The following is a 23,657-nucleotide window of genomic DNA, read 5'->3' as shown; positions in this document are numbered from 1 at the left end:
CACAAGTCTTAAAGTTGCCAAGTTTGGGGATCCCTGCTCTAGAAAATAAAATGAATAATGCTTGAAACCTAACGTTTTGCCAGAAACCTTGAGTTTGTTTGGTAGTCTGCAGGAAGGAAGGTTAAGACTGGTATGTCTTAACAGGGACATACACATACACAATAGAGGGATACACTGCAAGACCAGAGAGGTATTAATACCACTCTATAACGCCCTGGTCAGACCTCACCTGGAGTATGGCATTCAGTTCTGGTCACCACACTTCAAAAGAGACATAGAAACTCTGGAGAAGGTGCAGAAAAGAGCAACCAAAATGATTAGGGGACTAGAAATGCTGGACTCGATGGGCTTTGGCCTGGTTCAGCATGGCTTTTCTTATGTTCTTATGTTCTTAAGATAGTTTAGTTATTTCTCTGCTGAAGATGTGTAGCCCATTTAACTGGCTAGTCCCCAAATAGCTTTTAAAGCCACCATAAATATTGGGATTGCCCTGAATTGCATCCTATTTAATTGTTTCTCTATTCGTTAATGTCTTTGATGCAGAGTGCATGAAGGGGCTAGCAGCAGCCCCCAAGCAAATACCCTGTCCTGGCCTGGACATGGGCTGTTAATGATATACAAACACACCAGGAAGAAATAACCAGAGGTGAAACTTCAGGTCTGAGCATGCTGCCTTTCTGGGTCAACTGATCATTATCCTCAGGCAGGCTGTTACTTCCACTATCCATTTTTTCTGCCAAACAAACTAAGCCTGTTTGTTTACCTGAGACTTCAAATTTAACTTCCAAGAAAAGAGGGAATCTGATGAGAGAACAGTTCAGGGGTGTTTCTCCCACACACATGCAATTTACAGAGGCGTTCCTGTTGCCCCTTTTTTGACTCATTGATGGTAGACCTCGTTTTCTATGCATTGTTATAGCTAAAGGGCTTATGATTAATTTTTTAAAATGTTTATTTATTTATTGCGCTCAATTCAGGAGTGGACTCTTGTGTACAGATAGTTCTCAACCTGCAACCAGTTGCTTACTGAAAGCTTAACGTTATGAACTTGACTGTAAAAAATACAACTTTAGCAATCAAGTTGTTGAAACGTGGAACTCATTACCGGACTCCGTAGTGTCATCCCCTAACCCCCAACATTTTACCCTTAGACTATTCCCGGTTGACCTCTCCAGATTCTTAAGAGGTCAGTAAGGGGTGTACATAAGTGCACCAGTGTGCCTTCCATCCCCTGTCCTATTGTCTCTCCTATATCTCGTATATCTTTTCTTCTATCACCATCTATCTATCTATCTATCTATCTATCTATCTATCTATCTATCTATCTATCCACACATATATATCTTCTATCACTATATCTCTATCTCTTCTTCTACTATATTATTACTGCATCTTCTCCTCTATTCTTCCATTGATTGACGTACTATATGTATATCCCCTGTAACCTCATTGTGTTTTGGACTAACTAACTAACTAACTAACTAACTAAACCAGCAAACAAACAAATAAACAAACAAATATAAAAATAGAAAGCTAGTTACTGTATTGAGTGGTCCGCGACCAGGTCAGCTAGTGGCTTTGGGGGTAAGGCACTTTTGGATGTCATCAAAGAGGAGTGGTGAAAAAGGGAAGATCTATGGGAAGACACACCCCTTAGCAATGGAGTTTTAGCATCATATTTTTTCACAATATTGGGTCTTCATCCCCACACTGCTCATGCTGGTTTCCCTTGGACAATGAGCAAATCCTTGCAATAATAATTTATTGGCCTAGCTGACATCTGGACGACAGATGCCAGGCTCCCACAAAAGTATTCAAATTCTTGGAGAATGCCAACATCTGGAAGTCTTCCTAGAATCACATCCATATCTCCAAACCCACCCAGATTTCCCTCTGTGTCTGTAAAGTGATATTTTAGTGGTTAAGACCCAATTCAAATGGAAAACAAAGAGGTGAGAATAACAAAAGGGCAATGTGCTATTCACTTTTAAATCAATCAAGCTGACAAGGGCGCTTGCCTACTTGAACCAATTTAAGTTATTTCTCTTATACTTGGCTTTGTGGAAAGGCCATGAGCTAAGTAGAGACTCAGAAATCTCAGCAGTGACCAAATTTGGGTTACATCTGCCTCTCCATAACATGCCAGCTTATTTTAGCATATATGTATGGTAGATATTTTTTTATTTCTGAGAAAAACTAAAGTTTTAAAGTGATGAATGAGTATCTCTCGATTTGGTGTAATCCCCAAAATCACTGAGTCATCACTCAAGCATAGAGTGCTACCTCGGTACCCACTGTTAATTGGTTCTGGGAGGTATGATGAGTACCAAAAATGATGAATACTAAACACATCTTTCCCATAAGAAATAATGTGAGTCACAAGACAGCAACAAGTTCTAGTTTGTGCATTGAATGTCAAACAAACAATGAGTACCGGGACAAAACATTTTCATCAAAAGGCATTGAGCACAAAATTTGATGAGTTTCAAAGCTGTTGAATACCAAGGTACCACTGCATTTGGAATCTGCTCTGCAGGTCAGCATTCCTTGGAAAAGCAAGAAAAGAAGGGAAAAAAAGAAGACAATAGCAATTACGTTATTGATTTAACTTATTTTAAATAGTCCAGAGACTTTTACTTCTTCCAATAGGGGGACTGCATTGATCTTACAACAGTCACTGCTTGCTTTCCCAACAATTTCTCGGGCTTGGGAAACTAAGCTAATTTTCTGTTGGCTGAACTGCATTAGCTAATCAGTATATTAGCACTGGATGAACTGCTATTCCAAAAATATCTGCTGGGTATGCAGCAATATAATGAGAGTAGGGTATGATGATTCTACTGGGTTTACAGTGATATAATGAGAGTAGGGTATGATGATTCTACTGGGTATGCAGCGATATAATGAGAGTAAGGTATGATGATTCTACTGGGTTTACAGTGATATAAATGGAGAGAGCTGGAGGATTTTATGGGTACGATGACTGCAAGGGCCTCTATAAGGAATGTTTGAAAGGAGGAGAAGGAAAAAAGTTTTTTTTCCTCTCTCTCTCTCTTACTCCTTTCTCTTCTTTTCTTTATTTTTCTGGTTTTTTCTCCCTCTTCCTCTTTTTCATTTTTTTTCTATTTCTTTATTTAACTATTAGAAGGTATTAATATCAACTGGCTTTGTTAATTTGGTTTATAGTGACATAGGTGACATATTATTTTGATTTTTTCCCCTTGAAATTGATATATATATATATTTCTTTTTTAATAAGGCTTAGACATGAATGAAGCTATTGTATGTGATTGGAAGTTTTGTTCTTTTTTCTTATTTTTATAAAGGGCTTTTATTATAAATAAAATACATGTAAATACATGAAAATTGATATGAAGGATTTATGGAGAAAATTGAAGCACTTTGGCCTAATTAATTAGATGTGATTAAGATTAGGAACAGCTTAAAAATGTATTAGCTAACAGGTTTTTTTAATGTCATATAAGAAATGTGCGTAATTATTTTTTGTCCAGTTGTCAAATGTAAAGGAGGCAGCATTGGATGGACTATGAATACCAAAAATTTTAAAAATGATTCATTATACTGTAAATCAAGATTGATGGTATTTGATTTTGTATTTGTGATTGGAGTGAAAAAGAAAAAAATCTTTGCCAAAAATGGCATCATCATCTCAGTTTCTAAGTCCTTTCTCCAAACTCTAATTAACCAAAGTTAACTCCTAATGTTTTTCAAATGCTTTTGGTAGGTTTTTTAAAATCTGCGATTAAGATCATTTTGCAGAATAGCTGCTGTACATATCACACAGAGAATGATACTCCTCATATATCAATGTAAACTCCATCCTTCTCTCTATATACTACAGTGTAGAATAGGGTCATCCAAAGTCACCACTTTCTCAATGCCGTTTCCCACTGAAACCAAATTCAACCGTTTCCAAAGGTCAGCGCTAACAACAAATTGGCTGGAAATCTTTTTCACTGATAGCAAAACATAGGAGGTTGCCAAGAACGGATGAATCATACCCAGTTCAGCACTGGGACTCTTAAGAAGCATCAGTCATGGAGAGTACTCACGAAATTATATCATTTTTCTCCTTTTGGAGACACAGGAATCGCCTAGTCTAGAGCTTGAGAAATGGCCATATCCAACACCAATTACTCCAAAAACAGCCCGGTCTGATTTAATGCTAAATATAGATTCAGGAAAAAATGAGTCTTATTTTCCTCTAACTTGCATGGAGAAAGCAAATTGTATCGCAATAAGAGGACAAGTGGGGATCAGCCACAATTTCTGGAGCAAGTTATAAATAAATTAAATAAATAAATTTATTAGATTTGTATGCCGCCCCTCTCCGGAGACTTGGGGCGGCTCACAACAATAAACAGTCTACAAATCCAATACAGTGGTACCTCATGATACGAACCCCTCGTCTTAGGAACAACCTGAGATACGAACCCGGGGTACAGAAATTTTTTGCCTCTTCTTACGAACTTGTTTCTTCTTACGAACCTGCCGCCGCCACCGAGAAACCCCGCCACCCGGCTGTCGCATTTCGAAACAGCCGGGGGGCTTCCCAGCGTCCTCCTGAACCCGAACGCCAAACCCGGAAGTTCGGGTTTGGCGTTCGGGTTTAGGAGGCTGCTGGGAAGCCCCCCGGCTGTTTTAAAAGGTGACAGCCGGGCGGCAGGGCTTCCCAGCGGCCTCCCGAACCCGAACTTTTGCCGAACTTCCGGGTTCAGCGTTCGGGAGGCCGCTGGGAAGCCCTGCCGCCCGACTGTCACCTTTTAAAATAGCCAGGGGGGCTTTTCGGAGGCCTTCCGAACGCCGAACCCGGAAGTTCGGGTTTGGGGTTCGGGTTCAGGAGGACACTGGGAAGCCCCACGGCTGTTTCAAAAGGTGACAGCTGGGCGGCAGCGGGTTTTTTTCGGGGGGGGGGGGGTTCGTTGCACGGGGGGGGGGGTTCGTTGCAGTTCTAATCTCCGGGGAGGGGGTTGATTCCAGAGGGCCGGGGCCGCCACAGAGAAGGCTCTTCCCCTGAGTCCGGCCAGACAACATTGTTTAGTTGTTAATTGTTCTGTCGGGAAATTTCTCCTTAGTTCCAGGTTGCTTCTCTCCTTGATTAGTTTCCATTCATTGCTTCTTGTGCTGCCTTCAGGTGCTTTGGAGACTAGCTTGACTCCTTCTTTGTGGCAGCCCCTGAGATATTGAAAGATTTCCATCATGTCACCCCTAGTCCTTTTTTTCATCAAACTAGACATACCCAATTCCTGCAATAAGGACAATGCTTCCAAAACAAACTTACTTATTTATTTATTTATTTAGTCCAATACATAATACACATTGTAGAGAATAGATATGTAATAATATAAATAAAGAAAAGAATAGAAGAAAAGATATAAAAGTATAGGTGAACATATTTGAAAGGAAGAAAAGATAAATGAGATAAGGAGAGACAATTGGACAGGGGACGGAAGGCACACCAGTGCACTTATGCACGCCCCTTACTGACCTCTAAGGAACCTGGAGAAGTCAATCATGGATAGTCTAAGGGAAAAAGTTGGGGGTTACGGGTTGACACTACTGATTCAGGTAATGAGTTCCACGCTTCGACAACTCGGTTGCTGAAGTCATATTTTTTACAGTCAAGTTTGAAGCGGTTAATATTAAGTTTGAATCTGTTGCGTGCTCTTGTTTTGTTGCGATTGAAAGATTGAACTTATGAAAGTGCTTCTAAAAACACCTTAAAGAATTGTTAAATGTTCATGGAAACACATGTGAAGAGTGCATTTGTGCAGATAATGTGATTGCAAGATCTTGCCTGGGCATTTTTAAGTTGCGCACAGCAAAGTAGCCAAGGATATTCATATCCTTTTCTGACACGACTATAAGCAGGAGCTGCATGTTTATCTAAGCCAGAAGTCTTCAAACTTGGCATCTTTAAAACTTGTGGACTTCAACTCCCAGAATTCTAGGAATTGAAATCCACAAGTCTTAAAGATGCCAGGTTTGGGGACCCCTGATCTAAGCAGAGCCAATGGGTGTGTATTCTACAGACTAAGAGTTTTAGAAGGACAGATTTTCAAGTTAGCTTCTATTCCAAATTAACAAAAGCACATGTGACCCCGAACTAGGGTATTTTCAACATTAGTCATGCAATTGGTTGATAGTTTTGTTCCGTTGATCATTCTTGTTAAATTTTCAAATGATTTAATGCTTACTTCCAGTAAATGTAATAAATCAAGAGGAGACCACGAAGTTCAGAATATGTCTAACAGGAATGCAAGATTATTTAATGTGACCAGTATATATTTTTTTTAAAAGACCGTGAAACAAAAATAAATATTTAATGTTAACATCTCCTTTTAGCTAGGCTGAATCATTTTATTTTTGGGGGCATACCAATAGAAACAGAAACATAGAAACATAGAAGATTGACCACAGAAAAAGACCTCATGGTCCATCTAGTCTGCCCTTATGCTATTTCCTTTATTTTATCTTAGGATGGATATATCTTTATCCCAGGTATGTTAAATTCAGTTATTGTGGATTTACTAACCACGTCTGCTGGAAGTTTGTTCCAAGGATCTACTACTTTCAGTAAAATAATATTTTCTCACGTTGCTTCTGATCTTTCCCCCAACTAACCTCACATTATGCCCCCTTGTTCTTGTGTTCACTTTCCTATTGAAAATACTTCCCTCCTGAACCTTATTTAACCCTTTAACTTGCCTTTCATTGAGGACCTGTATACTGCACAAGTCAAAAAGAGGGCGTGGAAAATATTTATTGACCCCTTGCATCTTGGACATAAACGCCTACCCTCAAAACATTGCTACAGAGCACTGCACACCAAGACAACTAGACACAAGAACAGTTTTTCCCCCGAATGCCATCACTCTGCTAAACAAATAATTCCCTCAACACTGTCAGACTTTTTACTAAATCTGCACTTCTATTCTACTAGTTTTTCTCATCATTCCTATCATCATTTTCCTCCCACTTAGGACTGTATGACTGTAACTTGTTGCTTGTATCCTAAGATTTTTATTAGTATTGTTTCTTCATTGCTTATTTGACCCCTATGGCAATCATTAAGTGTTGTACCGCATGATTCTTGACAAATGTATATTTTTCTTTTATGTACACTGAGAGCATATGCACCAAGACAAATTCCTTGTGTGTTCAATCACACTTGGCTAATAAAATTCTATTCTATTTAAATGTTTTGATCATGTCCCCTCTTTCCCTTCTGTCCTCCAGACTATACAGATGGAGTTCATGAAGTCTTTCCTGATCAGTTTTATGTTTAAGACCTTCCACCATTTTTGTAGCCCGTCTTTGGACCTGTTCTATTTTATCAATATCTTTTTGTAGGTGAGGTCTCCAGAAATAATAATGGGAAACAAGTATTTTGAGGCAGAAATGCATTTGTAGGTATCCAGGCTAGATAAACAATAAACACATTGCCTGAATAATGTGTTTAATAATCCAGAACTTTAAAAAACAGTGATTTTCCATCATGGTCAATTAATGCGGCAACCTTTCCCGATACATCCTGTGCAAAATAGTTTTTCTTAATGGCAATAAACCCCTCCCTGATCCAATTTTTTTCAATTGTGTGCAATTCTTCCACAGCTATTTATGTACTAGCCATAAGGATTTAAATATAATGTACAATTCACAGCTAAAGTATGTGTATGTGTTTTAAGATGTAATGAAGACCACCCAGAAGCTTCAACTGATCCAGAATACAAAGTTTTGGATGCCCCAATATGGCCTTCTGAAAGTCTATTGAGACTTGGCTTGTACATTTGGGTCAGGATGGGAGTTGAGCTCAGTTTTTATTTAATAGCAATGAGCCGGAGTAGTGCAATGGTTAGAGTGCAACACTGCAGGCTACTTCAGTTGCTAGCCGTAGTTCCGCAGTTCAAATCTCACCACCGGCTCAGTTGACTCAGCCTTCCATCCTTCCGAGGTGGGTAAAATGAGGACTCAGGTTGATGACCTTTCTTGCCAGTTGTTAAGTGAATCATGCTAGCTGTTAAGCTAGTAACACAGTTGTTAAGTGAAATCTCGCTTCCCCATTGACTTTGCTCATCAGGTTGCAGAAGATGATCACATGACCCCAGAGCCAGTCACCAAGCTTGATCATGTGGCCATGGAGATGCTCCATAGTCATAAGTGTGAAAAACCCTAAAAGATACGGCAAATTGAATGCCTCCATTGAGAGTATTTTGCTCATGCTAGCGTACTTTGCAAAACAATTTTATTTTGAATGGGCAAGCTTTGTTTTGATAGCTTTGTTTAACCTTGCCAGCTAAGCTTACATTTCTTAAAGTACTTGGATTTCTTGAGAATATACACCAATTGTTGTCTTCAAATATGATTATAAATTAAAATCAAACACCCCCCAGTCATTATTTTACATTACCTGCCAGTTTATGGGTGCACATTCGCTCATATTAGGGTTTTATTAGCGTTAGGATGTGTTTAATGTTAAAAATATGAATATTTTTTAAAATAAAACAAACACATTGTTAAGCGCAAAGTATATATTTATATCATGAAAAACAAAAAAAAGCAGTGAAAAATGTATTACATAAAAGAAAATAATGTAACAGAATTTACTACGGTAACTAACATAGGCATGCTCTTATACCTAAAGAAAATATAACATTTATAACTATATATATTTGAGACTTGTGTTTCAGAATTCTCTAATAGAAAACGTTTTAAAATATAGAAGTTTTTCACCCAAAGGAAAAAGTGTCACTTTAGACAAACGTACAAACCCATCTCATGTATAAAAAGTCGCCCCCTCATGATTGCAAGTGAAAGTCATTTTAATATGGATTTTCCATACGTGCAAAAAGATCAGGTACCATTAATTGCTCTTAACCTTGCATTGCTTGAGCTCCAACACTGATTGGTACAACTGTGAACCTACATGATTTATCGAAAAGGTATATATTTTTTCAAAGCATGTTGCCAAACATACACAAGAATTCATAAGATTTCATCACTTTTTGAACACACTGTACTTAAAAAAATATCTAGAAGCCATAAAGTTAGGACAGTAAATCTGTTTAAATATATACACCAGTCAACACAAAATACTACCTATAACACTTTTTTTTTCTTTCGCATTTCAATACCTTAAAAAGAGTAAGCCACTTTGTCAAATAATAGACTTGAATTAAAAAAACATGTAATAGCATCTGAGTTTGTTTTTCTTCTGCCAACAGTACAGAGCGATTGCTAAGGCACATTTCCCACCTAACAGGCTTAAAGAGTAACTTGGGTTAAGTACTTTACAGAAGGCTTAGTGTTGAGAGGAGAGCTTTAGCTAACTACAGTGGTACCTCATCTTACGAACGCCTCTTCTAACGAACTTTTCAAGATACGAACCCGGTGTTTAAGATTTTTTTGCCTCTTCTTCCGAACTATTTTCACCTTACGAACCCAAGCAGCTGCTGCTGGGATGAAGGGGTTTCTTTTCCCCCCCTTTTTTGAAGAAAGAAAAGGGAGGGGCAGCTTGGAGGAGTAAAGATTTTGCATGCTTGCAAAGGCACTGAAACGGTGTCTTTTTAAGAAAGAAAAGGGAGGGGCAGCTTGGAGGAGTAAAGATTTTGCATGCTTGCAAAGGCACTGAAACGGTGTCTTTTTAAGAAAGAAAAGGGAGGGGCAGCTTGGAGGAGTAAAGATTTTGCATGATTGCAAGGGCACTGAAACGGTGTCTTTTTAAGAAAGAAAAGGGAGGGGCAGCTTGGAGGAGTAAAGATTTTGCATGCTTGCAAAGGCACTGAAACGGTGTCTTTTTAAGAAAGAAAAGGGAGGGGCAGCTTGGAGGAGTAAAGATTTTGCATGCTTGCAAAGGCACTGAAACGGTGTCTTTTGAAAAAAGAAAAGGGAGGGGCGCCTCCCTTGCCTTTCTTCCCACTCACCCTTTAGCCTAGCCTTGCTTCTTCCACCCGCCCCCTTGAGCTGCTCCTCCCTGCCCTCTGTTCGCCTCCCTTCTAAAGTTTGGGATTTTCCTGAAGGATTTGCACGCATTATTTGCTTTTCCATTGATTCCTATGGGAAACATTGTTTCATCTTACGAACTTTTCACCTTACAAACCTCCTCCTGGAACCAATTAAGTTCGTATGATGAGGTACCACTGTACTTCTCTAGCAGTGCTACTCAAATATAGTTTGAGCTGTGTAGTGTAGTGTACGAGAAACAAAAATCAGGGGGGGGGAATGTTCCAACTTTAAAGCTATAACCAAGTAAAGCAACCAAGAACGATTACAGGGTGGAGGAAATCAGAAGTTCCTATTTGATGTTCAAACAGGGGCAGATGGTCCTCCCATTTATGTAAAAAAAAACCAAATGCAAGACTTGAGAATTTCTCACCCTTTCTGCTGTTTGGAACACTAATAGAATCAAAATTAATTTCAGTTGGCTTTCAAGTATTTATTGGAAAGGGTGGGGAGGTTAAAAAAAACCCAAAGAACCAGAGGAATCCTCTTAATAGCATCGAGAATCTGCTCCAAGTCCCCATTCCCATGTTGATATGGCATTGCAGAAGAAAAATAATTCGTTAAGCTGTGGCTTATCGGCATACACAAAACTGGAGGCTGCAACTGTTTAACTTCATCCTCGTGTCAACTAAAAAGGGGCACATGGCTAAAACCCAGCATTATGCTTCTTGACCTCTCTTCCACGTACCCACAAAATCTTTCCCCAAAGAGCCAATCCCTTTAGAGCAGAATTGGAGGGTGAATAGATGGTGTCCGCGGGAGAGGACATTTCCTGCTTTCACGAGACATCGAACGGAAATAACTTTTACCAACTTGGGCAAAGAATCGGATTCCGCCCAATTTTTTTTTAAAGCATGTCCTAGTCCAGGGGTGTCAAACTTAAGTTACATTGAGGGCTGCATCAGGGTCGCGTTTGATCTTGGAGGGGGGGGGGCAGGGTGGATGTGGCTAACTCAATGTCACTCATGTCAGAAGCGGCTCAAGCGCTATGCCAAAAAAAAGGGGGGGCTTCCCCCCCAAGGTCCGTTTTTGCTGGCAGCGGCATAGCAAGTGAGTCCAGGGCGGTCCTGTAGCCCAGATATAAGCATCCCACGGGCCGGATTTGGCCCTTGAACCTTGAGTTTGACACCCCTGTCCGAGTCTGAAAATTATACCCTGAATTTCAGGTTTAAAGTTTTCTTGATGGTTAATATTATAAACTCTTGCAATAAAGGCAACAAATTAATGGGAATGTTGACAGACCTACAAGGCACTTATTGGTGCCAATGCTTTTAAAGGAAAAAGAAAAAAGGCATCATAGCTTATATTTCAACATGGGGCATTTTGTTCATTTAAAATACTCTTCAGAATACCATGATTCATACAAACAACTTTGAGAATAATCCATTCCTGCTAAAAGTAAAAGTTATAGATATACACTCATTCTTTGACTTCAGTGCTAATCACTACAACTAAAATACATGGCCAACTACATGCTCATGTTGCCATCTATCACATATCTTTACAGTCTTCTAAGCAGGGGTGAAACCCAGCAGGTTCTAACTGGTTCGAGAGAACCGGTAGCAGGAATTTTGAATAGTTTGGAGAACCGGCAAATACCACCTCTGCCTGGCCCCAGAGTGGGATGGGGATTTTGCAGTATCCTTCCCCTGCCACGCCCACCAAGCCACACCCTGCCACGCCCACAGAACCGATAGTTTTAAAAAACATGGATTTCAACACTGCTTCTAACTATACAATGGACTTATTTTTCGGTACGCTTTTGATACAGTTTAACTTTAGTGTTCCCATTGCTAATATTGTAAACTCACCTGACAGTGCAGACAGTATTATGAAGAAACTATGTACAGGAAAACATCATTTTCTTTTCATTGGGGACACTTGATTCTCAAGCCAACAATTTCATCAAAATTAAAAAGCTGTCCCCAATGATAACAATAACTGTCCTTTGATTAAAAACTCAGTATAAGGTTTACTGTGTTCAAAGCTCAGGGTAAAAGCCAGACAGTTGGCCATTCTTAAATTTATTTTAAATGTTAAATACTTTAAAAACTCCTTCCAGAATATGGGAGACTAATGTCAAAATAAGTACATTTAGGTAAAGAATTCTGTAAGAAGAGGAAGTTTCTTTAAATTCTGGATACAGGGATAAAACTTAAGCCAATGGCTCCTTAATCTAATGAATACATTCAAAGTTATCTTTTTAAAAGCTGTAAGTAAAACACAGAACTACTGATATTAACTGGCTATACTAGCTTAATATAAAAAAAAATTCATTCAGACTTAAATAAGAGTAGGTGAAGTCAGGAAATTTAGATTTCACTATTTAAAAATATTAAAACAAAAAACAACAAATACATACAACAGAACCAGAAAAAGTTCCTTTCCTAATCTACTGCTATGATTAAAAATAGATCTAAAATTTGGAAAACAAAAGCTAAAGAGACAACAAGCACGACCCATGTTTTCGTATAAAAGGGCTTTTTTATGATGCTGTAAAATGTGAGCAAACTAACGGAGGGAATTAACAAGCTGCCAATGGGCACAATCCAACAGCCATCCTTGGCATGTGTCAATTTTGTTCAATATAGATCAAGCAGCATGAAGAACTGTACCCAACACTAAAATGTCTGATGATTTGTGCCCAACAATAAAACATTTTATGCTTTCTTTCCAAATTAATATGGACACACATACCCCGTCCCCCATCGGATACAGTACGTCGTTTTTGGCTTGGTGGGCCAGTTAAGGGTTGTTGGGTTTTTTTTGCCAACACACAAAAGCTGAAGCTCCACAACATCCTTAGTTAAAGAAAAGGACAAGCAACAGAAAGCAGGGCAAAAGGAATGGTAGACATCATCCAGAAATATAGCTGGTCTCTTTCTCTCTCTCTTTCTTTCCCAACTTTCCCATCCTCTCCCTGTCCATTACCACCATGCTGAACAGTAGTTGCAACAGAAAAAACAACAACAACAATAATAGAATTCTTCAGAGTCAATGTGAAAGAGGTCAGCGATATAACAGCAGCGATTGGACAAAAAAAAAGTAAGAAGAAGAGAGAGAACCAAACATTGGATCAACAAAATCTGAAGTATTTTGTTCAGTAAAATGTTTTCCTCTCTGATCATAAGCCAAGATGCCTTTATGATACTGTTCTCAACAAAGGTACATGTCTTATCTCCTTAGATCCTTCAAAGACTTCAAATTCCATCTCCCTGAGGCCCCTATAACCAGGTAAGAAAGCTTTCTTTATCTAGCTTGGTGGCTGCCAGCACAGATTCCATGTCATTAAGGATATCGGAGCTCAAAGCTTCTTGTAGGCTTGGCATCAGTTCCTCTCCTTCTATATTCATCGCATCGCTTTCCAGTGTTCCAAGGTCCACATTAGTCCCCGGAATGGCTTCAAGGTAGTCTGGAAAGCGGTTCTGATGGGAGGGGATGGAGCTTTGGTTGATAGTGTCACCTACGATACGCAATGAATGCAAAACAGGGCATTAAGCACATATATTTAAATGACTATTATTATTATTATTATTATTATTATTATTATTATTATTATTTATTAGATTTGTATGCTGCCCCTCTCTGTAGACTCGGGGCGGCTCACAACAATAACAAAAACAATGTAAGAGCAAATCTAATAATTTAAAAACACTAAAAAACCCATTATTAAAAGCAAGCATACACACAAACATACCACGTATAAACTGTATAGGCCCACATTTCCCTCTAAGATGAGCAGTGAGCAATGGCTCACTTAAAAATCATCATCAACTCAGAGTTTTTCAAACCTGCCCAGAAGCCGAGAGGGAAAGAGTGAGAGGGAGAGAGTGCCGCCCAGTCCCGAAGGGACTGCCGCTCAGACACTATACTTTTCCGCCCCCCCCCCCCCCCAGAAAATTAGAGGGAACACTGTATAGGCCTGAGGGAGATGTCTCAGTTCCCCCATGCCTGACAGCAGAGATGGGTCTTAAGAACTTTACGAAAGGCAAGGAGGGTGGGGACAGTTCTGATCTCTGGGGGGAGCTGGTTCCAGAGGGTCGGGGCTGCCACAGAGAAGACTCTAAATATTGCTCATTTGAAGCTATCCCCAACCTATGCAGCAGCATCACAACATCATAAATCATGAAGACCCCCTACTGCAACAGTGCCTTTGAAGAAAGGAAGGCATCAACTGATAGCAAGAACAACTGCCAATCCATTCCGAGATAACTTGCAACAACTGTCGCTCAAGAAAGAGAAAAATCAAAGCCAGGTTTCTCTTCTGAAACTTCCAGAAGCCCACAATAAAAGGTCCATAAAAGGAAGGTTATCAATTTAAAACCCCTACTTGTCATCCCCCCTTCTTTTAGCATATTGTTGTTTAGATTGCAAAAAAGGAATTGTCTAACGATTGCTCTTGCAGGACACTCTGGGAGTCTTTTCAAGATTAAGGCTAAAAATTAAAATTAAAATAATTTTATAAATAATATAAAAGGATTAAAACAAATAAATTTATAACCTGCATGACTGCAATCAGAATAATTTTTAATTTATTTTATTTATTTATTTATTTGTTTGGATTCCTATGCCGCCCATGTCTCTCGACTCAGGATGGCTTACAAAAACAGGAATAAATTCAAAATGCAACATGTAAAAATTCAAATATAAAAACTAATGCTAAAACCCCAAGGTTGTTAAAAACTAAACACCCACATTCATCCTATCACACTCATACATAATGGTGTTCATTTATCAATCTGAAGGGAAATACAAAACTTTAAAAACTGAAACCACGGAGCCAGGCTGCAGAACTTCTACAGCAGTAAATTAGGAAATATTTCAGATTTGCAGCTCAAAAATATCCAGCCCATTTTAAACTAAAGACATCATAACAAATATTGTTGTCAAAATCACTACAAATCCAAAGCATTTTTCCCCATTTACAAATGATATGTTTTGTGCAGCACGCTGTGGTCATATATGAGTCGCCCAGAAAGCAATGAACCACATTTTTTTTCTGAGCCTACAGTAATGGTACGAATGCGAAACTTCAGATATAATTACAGTGGTACCTCAAGATACGAACCTCTCGTCTTACGAACAACTCGAGATACGAACCCGGGGTTCAGAAAAAATTTGCCTCTTCTTACGAAGTTTTTTCATGTTACGAACGCCAAACCCGAACTTCCGGGTTTGGCGTTCAGCTTCAGGAGACGGCTGGGAAGCCACCCGGCTGTTTTAAAAGGTCACAGCCGGGCTGGAGGGCTTCCCAGCAACCACCCGAACCCTGAACTTTAGCCAAACTTCCGGGTTCGGGGTTCGGGAGGTTTCTGGGAAGCCCCCCAGCCCGGCTGTGACCTTTTAAAACAGCCGCGCGGCTCCCCAGCAGTCTCCGAACGCAGAACGCAGTTTGCTCTCCGGAACCGGGAAGTTTGGCAAAATTTCGGGGTTCGGGAGGCTGCTGGGAAGCCCCGCAGCCCGGCTGTCACAACAACCGGGAGGCTTCCGCCTTTGGGTTTTCGGCTCGGGGGAGCAGGAGGACCTTCCTAACTCCCTCCTCCCCAGCCGAAAACACAAAGGCGGTCTGATGCCGCCCGCTTGACCCAGGAGACATTCAGGGCGTGGAGGGTTTCTTAGCTTTCCTCTTCCCCATTCTCCGTGAAAGCTGGAGGACAAATAGAGAAGAAACGGTGAAGAGAAGAACCTCCTTGAAAGGATGAGGACACATGGAGATCAAACTGGGAAGAGGAGAGGTGAAAAACCCTCCGTGGAAGGTTGGGGACACATGGAGATCAAACTGGGAAGAGGAGAGGTGAAAAACCCTCCGTGAAAGGTTGGGGACACATGGAGATCAAACTGGGAAGAGGAGAGGTGAAAAACCCTCCGTGAAAGGTTGGGGACACATGGAGATCAAACTGGGAAGAGGAGAGGTGAAAAACCCTCCGTGAAAGGTTGGGGACACATGGAGATCAAACTGGGAAGAGGAGAGGTGAAAAACCCTCCGTGAAAGGTTGGGGACACATGGAGATCAAACTGGGAAGAGGAGAGGTGAAAAACCCTCCGTGAAAGGTTGGGGACACATGGAGAGCAAACTGGGAAGAGGAGAGGTGAAAAACCCTCCGTGAAAGGTTGGGGACACATGGAGAGCAAACTGGGAAGAGGAGAGGTGAAAAACCCTCCGTGAAAGGTTGGGGACACATGGAGAGCAAACTGGGAAGAGGAGAGGTGAAAAACCCTCCGTGAAAGGTTGGGGACAGATGGAGATCAAACTGGGAAGAGGAGAGGTGAAAAACCCTCCGTGAAAGGTTGGGGACACATGGAGATCAAACTGGGAAGAGGAGAGGTGAAAAACTCTCCCTGAAAGGTTGGGGACACATGGAGATCAAACTGGGAAGAGGAGAGGTGAAAAACCCTCCGTGAAAGGTTGGGGACACATGGAGATCAAACTGGGAAGAGGAGAGGTTAAAAACCCTCCGTGAAAGGTTGGGGACACATGGAGAGCAAACTGGGAAGAGGAGAGGTGAAAAACCCTCCCTGAAAGGTTGGGGACACATGGAGATCAAACTGGGAAGAGGAGAGGTGAAAAACCCTCCGTGAAAGGTTGAGGACACATGGAGATCAAACTGGGAAGAGGAGAGGTGAAAAACCCTCCGTGAAAGGTTGAGGACACATGGAGATCAAACTGGGAAGAGGAGAGGTGAAAAACCCTCCGTGAAAGGTTGAGGACACATGGAGATCAAACTGGGAAGAGGAGAGGTGAAAAACCCTCCGTGAAAGGTTGAGGACACATGGAGATCAAACTGGGAAGAGGAGAGGTGAAAAACCCTCCGTGAAAGGTTGAGGACACATGGAGATCAAACTGGGAAGAGGAGAGGTGAAAAACCCTCCGTGAAAGGTTGAGGACACATGGAGATCAAACTGGGAAGAGGAGAGGTGAAAAACCCTCCGTGAAAGGTTGAGGACACATGGAGATCAAACTGGGAAGAGGAGAGGTGAAAAACCCTCCGTGAAAGGTTGAGGACACATGGGGATCAAACTGGGAAGAGGAGAGGTGAAAAACCCTCCGTGAAAGGTTGAGGACACATGGAGATCAAACTGGGAGATCAACCTTTCATGGAGGGTTTTTCACCTCTCCTCTTCCCAGTTTGCTTTTTGCGGGTTTTTTTTCTTGTTGCACGGATTAATTGACTTTACATTGTTTCCTATGGGAAACAATGTTTCGTCTTACGAACCTTTCGTCTTACGAACCTCCCCCTGGAACTAATTAGGTTCGTATCTTGAGGTACCACTGTATTTGAATTGTCAGGAGTGCGTGTGTAAATTTTGTGTTTCTTCTGACAGATAGCGTAGCTGCAGCAGTGTTTTGAAATGGCATCTGTAAGTGATGTACGTTACAAGCAGTGTGTCGTCATTGAATTTCTCATTGCGGAGGAAATAACTGTTGGGAACATTCACAAACATTTGTGTAGAGTTTATGGAGAATCTGCAGTCGACAGAAGTACGGTTAGTCGCTGGGCACAGAGAGTGAGGCTATTAGAAGAACAGAACAGACGAACAGAGGGTGAGGCCGTTAGAACAAGGAGTGGTACCGATAGGGCATAGATACCCTTGTGTCTAGCTGGAGGAAGGCCATAGAACGGGGCGGAGATTATGTGGAAAAATAGGGAGTGTGGAAGAAACACCATTCTTTCTTGTGTGTATGTTTCATTGTGTTCAATAAATAATTGTTGAAGAAAAAAATGTGGTGCATTACTTTCTGGGCGACACTCATAGCTTGTTCTCTTATGTGTGTACCTTTCTGTCTCCTGACAATTTCAACTGTCTCACTAATATTTATTCTACTGCAACCAACCCCTCTCCATCTTCCTGCTAGTTAAACAAGGTACAAAAAGCATCAGTCAGACAGAAACCTGAAGGCAATGCCCCTCACCTGTATCCATTTCATCAACGCTATTAAGGAAGTCATCTGGAGTTCTAGGAACACTGTAACTGCTCATGCTGAGGCCACTGTCTGTACTCTCATCTCTGGAGTGATATGTTCCACTGTAAGGGAAATGCTATGTTAATTTAAGTTACTGATGGAAAGAACAGCCAGCATTTATCATCAAAAGGGTTCGTTTTTCACAGCCAGGGTTGAATGATGTTCTCCTCGTAAAATCACATATTAGATTAGATTAGATTAGATTTATTGGATTTATATGCCGCCCCTCTCCGCAGACTCGGGGCGGCTCACAACAATGGCAAAAAACAGTACATAGTGACAAATCCAATACCCATCAATTTTAAGTTAAGAAATTCATAAAACAATCCCAATATATATTAAAAACAAGCACACTATCAATCAAACACCAAAACAACATGGGCAAGGGGGAGATGTTTCAGTTCCTCCATGCCTGACGGCAGAGGTGGGTTTTAAGGAGTTTACGAAAGGCAAGGAGGGTGGGGGCAATCCTAATCTCAGGGGGGAGCTGGTTCCAGAGGGTCGGGGCCGCCACAGAGAAGGCTCTTCCCCTTGGTCCCGCCAGACGACATTGTTTAGTCGATGGGACCCGAAGAAGGCCGACTCTGTGGGACCTAACCGGTCGCTGGGATTTGTGTGTCAGAAGGCGGTCCCGAAGATATTCTGGTCCGGTGCCATGAAGGGCTTTATAGGTCATAACCAATATTGAAACAAGTGTGTGTAGGAGAAGTCTTTAAACCTACAGTTCAGCAGGTCTCAAGTCTCACAATGCAGCCTACAGTGCAGCATGTGGCATCCATTCCCAGAGCAATAAATTCCGGCCGCAACCTTGACTAATCTTTGCTGCTACCACATTAACTTCCCAAATGTTATGATGCTGCAATGTTCTAAAATGATAAGTCTGTGTGACCCTCAATTAGAAAAAAATTAATAAATTCACCGGAGTTAGTAATGACAGAGCTCTGCTAGGGCAGCATATTTTTTTAAAAAAAAAAGTTGGCAAAGCCTTCTAATTTGCTTATGTGTTCTTGAGAATTCTAAAATAAATATTCCATCTGTCCATCCATTACCCTGGGGGGGGAGTCATTGACCCCCTCAGAGAGGGTCTGCAACTTGGGCATCCTCCTCGATCCACAGCTCACATTAGAGAAACATCTTTCAGCTGTGGCGAGGGGGGCGTTTGCCCAGGTTCGCCTGGTGCGCCAGTTGCGGCCCTATCTGGACCGGGACTCACTGCTCACAGTCACTCTTGCCCTCATCACCTCGAGGCTCGACTACTGTAACACTCTCTACATGGGGCTACCTTTGAAAAGTGTTCAGAAACTCCAGATCGTGCAGAATGCAGCTGCGAGAGCAATCATAGGCTTCCCTAAATATGCCCATGTCACACCAACACTCTGCAGTCTGCATTGGTTGCCGATCAGTTTCCGGTCAGAATTCAAAGTGTTGGTTATGACCTAAAAAGCCCTTCATGGCACCAGGCCAGATTATCTCAGGGACCGCCTTCTGCCGCACGAAGCCCAGCCACCAGTTAGGTCCCACAGAGTGGGCCTTCTCCGGGTCCCATCAACTAAACAATGTCGGTTGGCGGGGCCCAGGGGAAGAGCCTTCTCTGTGGCGGCCCCGGCCCTCTGGAACCAACTCCCCCAAGAGATTAGAATTGCCCCCACCCTCCTTGCCTTTCGTAAGCTCCTGAAAACCCACCTCTGCCGTCAGACATGGGGGAATTAAGATAATCTTTCCCCATAGGCTTCTACAATTTATGCATGGTATGTTTGTATGTATGATTGGTTTTTATAAAAAGGGTTTTTAGCTGTTGTAGTATTGGAGTTTTTACATTCTGTTTTTTGTCACTGTTGTTAGCCGCCCCGAGTCCATGGAGAGGGGCGGCATACAAATGCAATAAATAAATAAATAAATGAATGAATGAATGAATGAATAAATAAATAAATGAATAAATAAATATGTTTCTAATATGTATTTGCTGTCTGTAAACTGGTTTGAGTCACTTGAGTGAAGCAGTATCAAAATTGCATAAACAAACAAAACTGCAATTTAGTTTACACATGATTATGCTATTGACTGCCCCACTGCGAAAGTGTGAAGATAGTCCTTGATTTATAGCAGTTCGTTTAGTGACGGTTCAAAGTTACAATGACACTGAAAAAAATGACTTATGACTTTGTTCCATACTTGCAACTAATATTGCAGGATGCCCATGGTCACTTGATCAAAATTCAAATGCTTAACAACTGGTTCATGTGTATGACAGTTGCAGTGTCCTGGGATCATGTCACCCCTTTCTGTGACCTTCAGACAAACAAGGTGTATGGGGAAGCCATATTTACTTGACAAGGAAGTTGAGCTGCGGTGGTGCAGTGTTTAGAATACAGTACACTAAGCTTCTGCTGCTGCCTGAAATTTGGCAGTTCAAATCTCACCACCGGCTCATGGTTGACTCAGCCTTCCATCCTTCCAAGATGGGTAAAATTAGGACCCAGATTGTTGGGGGGCAATATGTTGATTCTGTAAAGGTCTTAGAGAGGACTGTAAAGCACTGTGAAGTGGTATATAAGTCTAAGTGCCATTCCTATCGCTATCTTTTTCTTTTATGTACGCTGAGAGCATATGCACCAAGACAAATTCCTTGTGTGTCCAATCACACTTGGCCAATAAAATTCTATTCTATTCTATTCTGTTCTATTCTATTAAATAGCTGCAAGAAAGATTGTAAAATGGGGCAAAATATACTTAACAAATATCTCTTAGCAAAAGAAATGTTGGCTCATTTGTGATTGTAAGTCAATGACTACCTGCATTTTAATAATGTACTTGTTCCACAATGGTTGACATTTAACTATAATATACAAAGACATATAGCATACACAAGGGCTCCAGATATATCCAGAGTTTAGAGGTAGTGCCCATAATTGAATTTAGAATTTTGTAGGATTGCCATTAAGAAAATTCTGAAAATACTATTTACGGTATATAATGGTAGGGCAAGGAGGAAAGCCCTTGAGAAATAGCAAAATTCATTAAAAAGGAGTAATTTTTTTCTGTGGATTGACTTATGTTTGAAAAATAAGACTCCAGTCCTTGAATGAAACAATATCCAATTAACCAACAATAGCTAGCATTTTTCAGTTGTTTTGTGTGTATTGATGTCCCATTTTTAACCTTATCTATTCAAAAATTAGAAGGATTAAAACTCACAAACCTGTTTACTAGTAACTGGAGGCTGCATAAATTAACACCAGAAAAAAATAGCCTGCTTGCCTTTGTAATGTGATATGCTAAATCTTATCAACATTTCCTGTGTGTCAGTGATTTAAAGAATAAAATTTAAACCAGGAATACTGCAAAGTCCTTTAAGACAGCCCTGCAGCAAGTTCAGTGTTAGCTTTTGAAAAGGTTTCCTGAGTTGCTGTGCACCAATTGACTTGTGCCTGGGAGCACACATTAGAACTCTGAAGACAAATCTTTCCTACAAGTCTGAACAGTTGACTTCTACAGATCTTAATCTTCAGGGTTTTTGGGGGGAAGAAATGCGAGAGTAAACTAGATTTGCCCTGTAAGAAAATACCCTTTTACAGCTGCAGTTCTTGGAACAGACCGAAGTCCCAAACAGGATTATAGAAACCAAACAGAAATTTGAAAAATCATTCGTTTAGGTGAAATGAAACCACTGGTAGCTACTGACACCAACCTGTTAAGAAAGGGATCTGAGCTATTTGTGGTCATTGTTCTGAGTTCTTGAGACATTCCGGGAGAGGATACTCGATTCTGGGTGCCATCTTGTTCCATACTGGGTAGCTGACTACGGAGAGCCAATTCCTGCCAATTAAGAAATGATGGTATTCATAACTCACATTCAAAGTTCAATGCTCAGTTACAACATTGGAGGAAGACTGTTGCAGTATAGCATAAAATATGTTAGAATAGGATTGTATTATAATTATATATATCTGGACCTCTAGTATAAAAATGCTCTATATAACCCAGGACAGGAGGGCACTAAACTTGCCTAATCTGCATTCCTGGCAATTACTACAAGGAAACGAAAGGGCTAAATAAACATCTCACAATAAACAAAGTTTACATCACTCCGGACAGATACGATCAAAGGGGGACAGGACAAAAGGGGTAATTAAGGAAGATTAGTGAGATAAGGCAGAAGGCTTCAGAGAAATTAGGTGTGAGGAACATCTGCTCTTAGGAAGAGTTTTCTAGGAAATTGTTTCTTGATATCTATGACACTATTTCTTTACTGCTAATATACGAGATTTCAAAAGTTAAGACAAGTCTCTTACCAGCTATGAGTAGTTGCTATGCTACTCATGGCATTTTATAGGCTACCCCTAACACAAGCACCCAACTATGCCCCTGAATATCAGCTGTTGGAGAAATTACCTTATTTTTCACTCTATAAGATGCATCCCGCCCCCAATCAAAATGAATAGAAACAGCGCTGGTCCTTTGGTGAATAGCAGCTGGTCCTTGGTGACAGGGTCCTTTTACAGTGGTGCACCCCGCCTCCTTTATCTCTTTTCCGGAGTGCAGGAGTCAATAGGCAGAGCTGGCATGTGAGAGGACACCTATCTGCTCCACCCAATATATTTTTTACTTATTTCTCTTCTCTAAACACAGGTGCGTCTTATGGTCAGGTGTATCTTTATAGTGTGAAAAATATAGTAAGTGGGAAAGTACTAATGTACTCATCTCCTAAACTTCTCAAGAGGCATCTGGTTGGCAGATGTGAAAAGGGGCGTTGGTCTTACCTGATATGCCTCTTCTTGTAGGTTGGAGCTAACCTCCAAGAATGGGATGACACCATCCCTTCAGCCAATGAGGACTGAGTCTTGTCAAATTGTATATCTTTAATTCCCCCTCTTTGGCAAAGGATGATGGACAGACTCGGAGTGTAGCTCCCGAAGTCAAAACAAAGAAGGTAACAATTTGATGACCAAAGTCCAGATCAGATTAATTCTGGGTGGGATTGAAGGTTAGCTCCACCCTACGAAAAGAGGCATATCGTGTAAGATCAACGCCCTTCTCCACAGTGGGTGGAGCTAATCTCCAAGAATGGGACATACCAAAGCAATCTGTCCGTTGGGAGGGCTGGCTGGCTTCCTCAGTCCCCACGTTGGAGAACTCTGCGACCAAACACCACCTCAGCCGACGCAAAAATGTTAATTTTGTATTGGCAGATAAAGGGAATTGGTGAAGCCCCAAGTGGCTGCTCGGCAGACCTCTTCAATGGATGCATGAGTGGATCACGCCACCGTTGTTGCAGCACTATGGGTTGAGTGCGCTGTCATCCTGGTTGGTCATGGCAAAGACTGCAGGTCATATGCCTTCACTATTGCCCTATGCAGCTAGCGCCCCACGGTGGAGGAAGACACCTTTTCTCCCAAGGAAGTGGGTTGAAAAGAGACAAAAAGCATCTCGGTTCTGCACAAGGTAGAAGTGCACTTGAAGTAACATCAAGCTTGTGCCACTCTCTCTCTAATGAGTGCAAAGGATTGGGGCAAAAATTGGGTAGGACAATTTCCTGTGAAAATAAGAATTTATTTTGGGGATAAACTTGGGGTTCAGTTGGAGGATCACTCAAACAGAATGAAATGTACAGAGATCCCACCAATTGACAATGCAGCAAGCTCAGAGATTCTCTGAGCAGAGGTAATCACCC

The 23,657-nt window shown here is 41.1% G+C and overlaps 1 protein-coding gene across 13 annotated transcripts in view; it reads right to left on the bottom strand.

Moving 5' to 3' along the window:
- Positions 1-8,537: 8,537 nt before the first annotated feature.
- YAP1 (Yes1 associated transcriptional regulator) overlaps positions 8,538-23,657 on the bottom strand; it is a 109,255-nt gene continuing 94,135 nt past the window's right edge. For 9 of the 13 annotated variants that reach the window (XM_070749688.1, XM_070749684.1, XM_070749682.1 and 6 more), the window contains 3 exons: positions 21,675-21,802; positions 17,936-18,048; positions 8,538-13,486 (listed from right to left, as the gene is read on the bottom strand). In XM_070749688.1, the coding sequence (XP_070605789.1) occupies positions 13,248-13,486; positions 17,936-18,048; positions 21,675-21,802 (480 nt within the window). In that variant the 3' untranslated portion in view covers positions 8,538-13,247. The remainder of the gene's footprint in view (positions 13,487-17,935; positions 18,049-21,674; positions 21,803-23,657) is intronic. The other 4 variants (XR_011558935.1, XR_011558937.1, XR_011558936.1 and 1 more) reach the window with 1 other exon arrangement.

Source organism: Erythrolamprus reginae, chromosome 4 (genome assembly GCF_031021105.1).
Source record: "Erythrolamprus reginae isolate rEryReg1 chromosome 4, rEryReg1.hap1, whole genome shotgun sequence".
NCBI classification, from domain to species: Eukaryota; Metazoa; Chordata; class Lepidosauria; order Squamata; family Dipsadidae; genus Erythrolamprus; species Erythrolamprus reginae.
The sequence above is the reverse complement of the archived record's forward strand: the minus strand, read 5'-3'. Positions and strand labels throughout refer to the sequence as shown.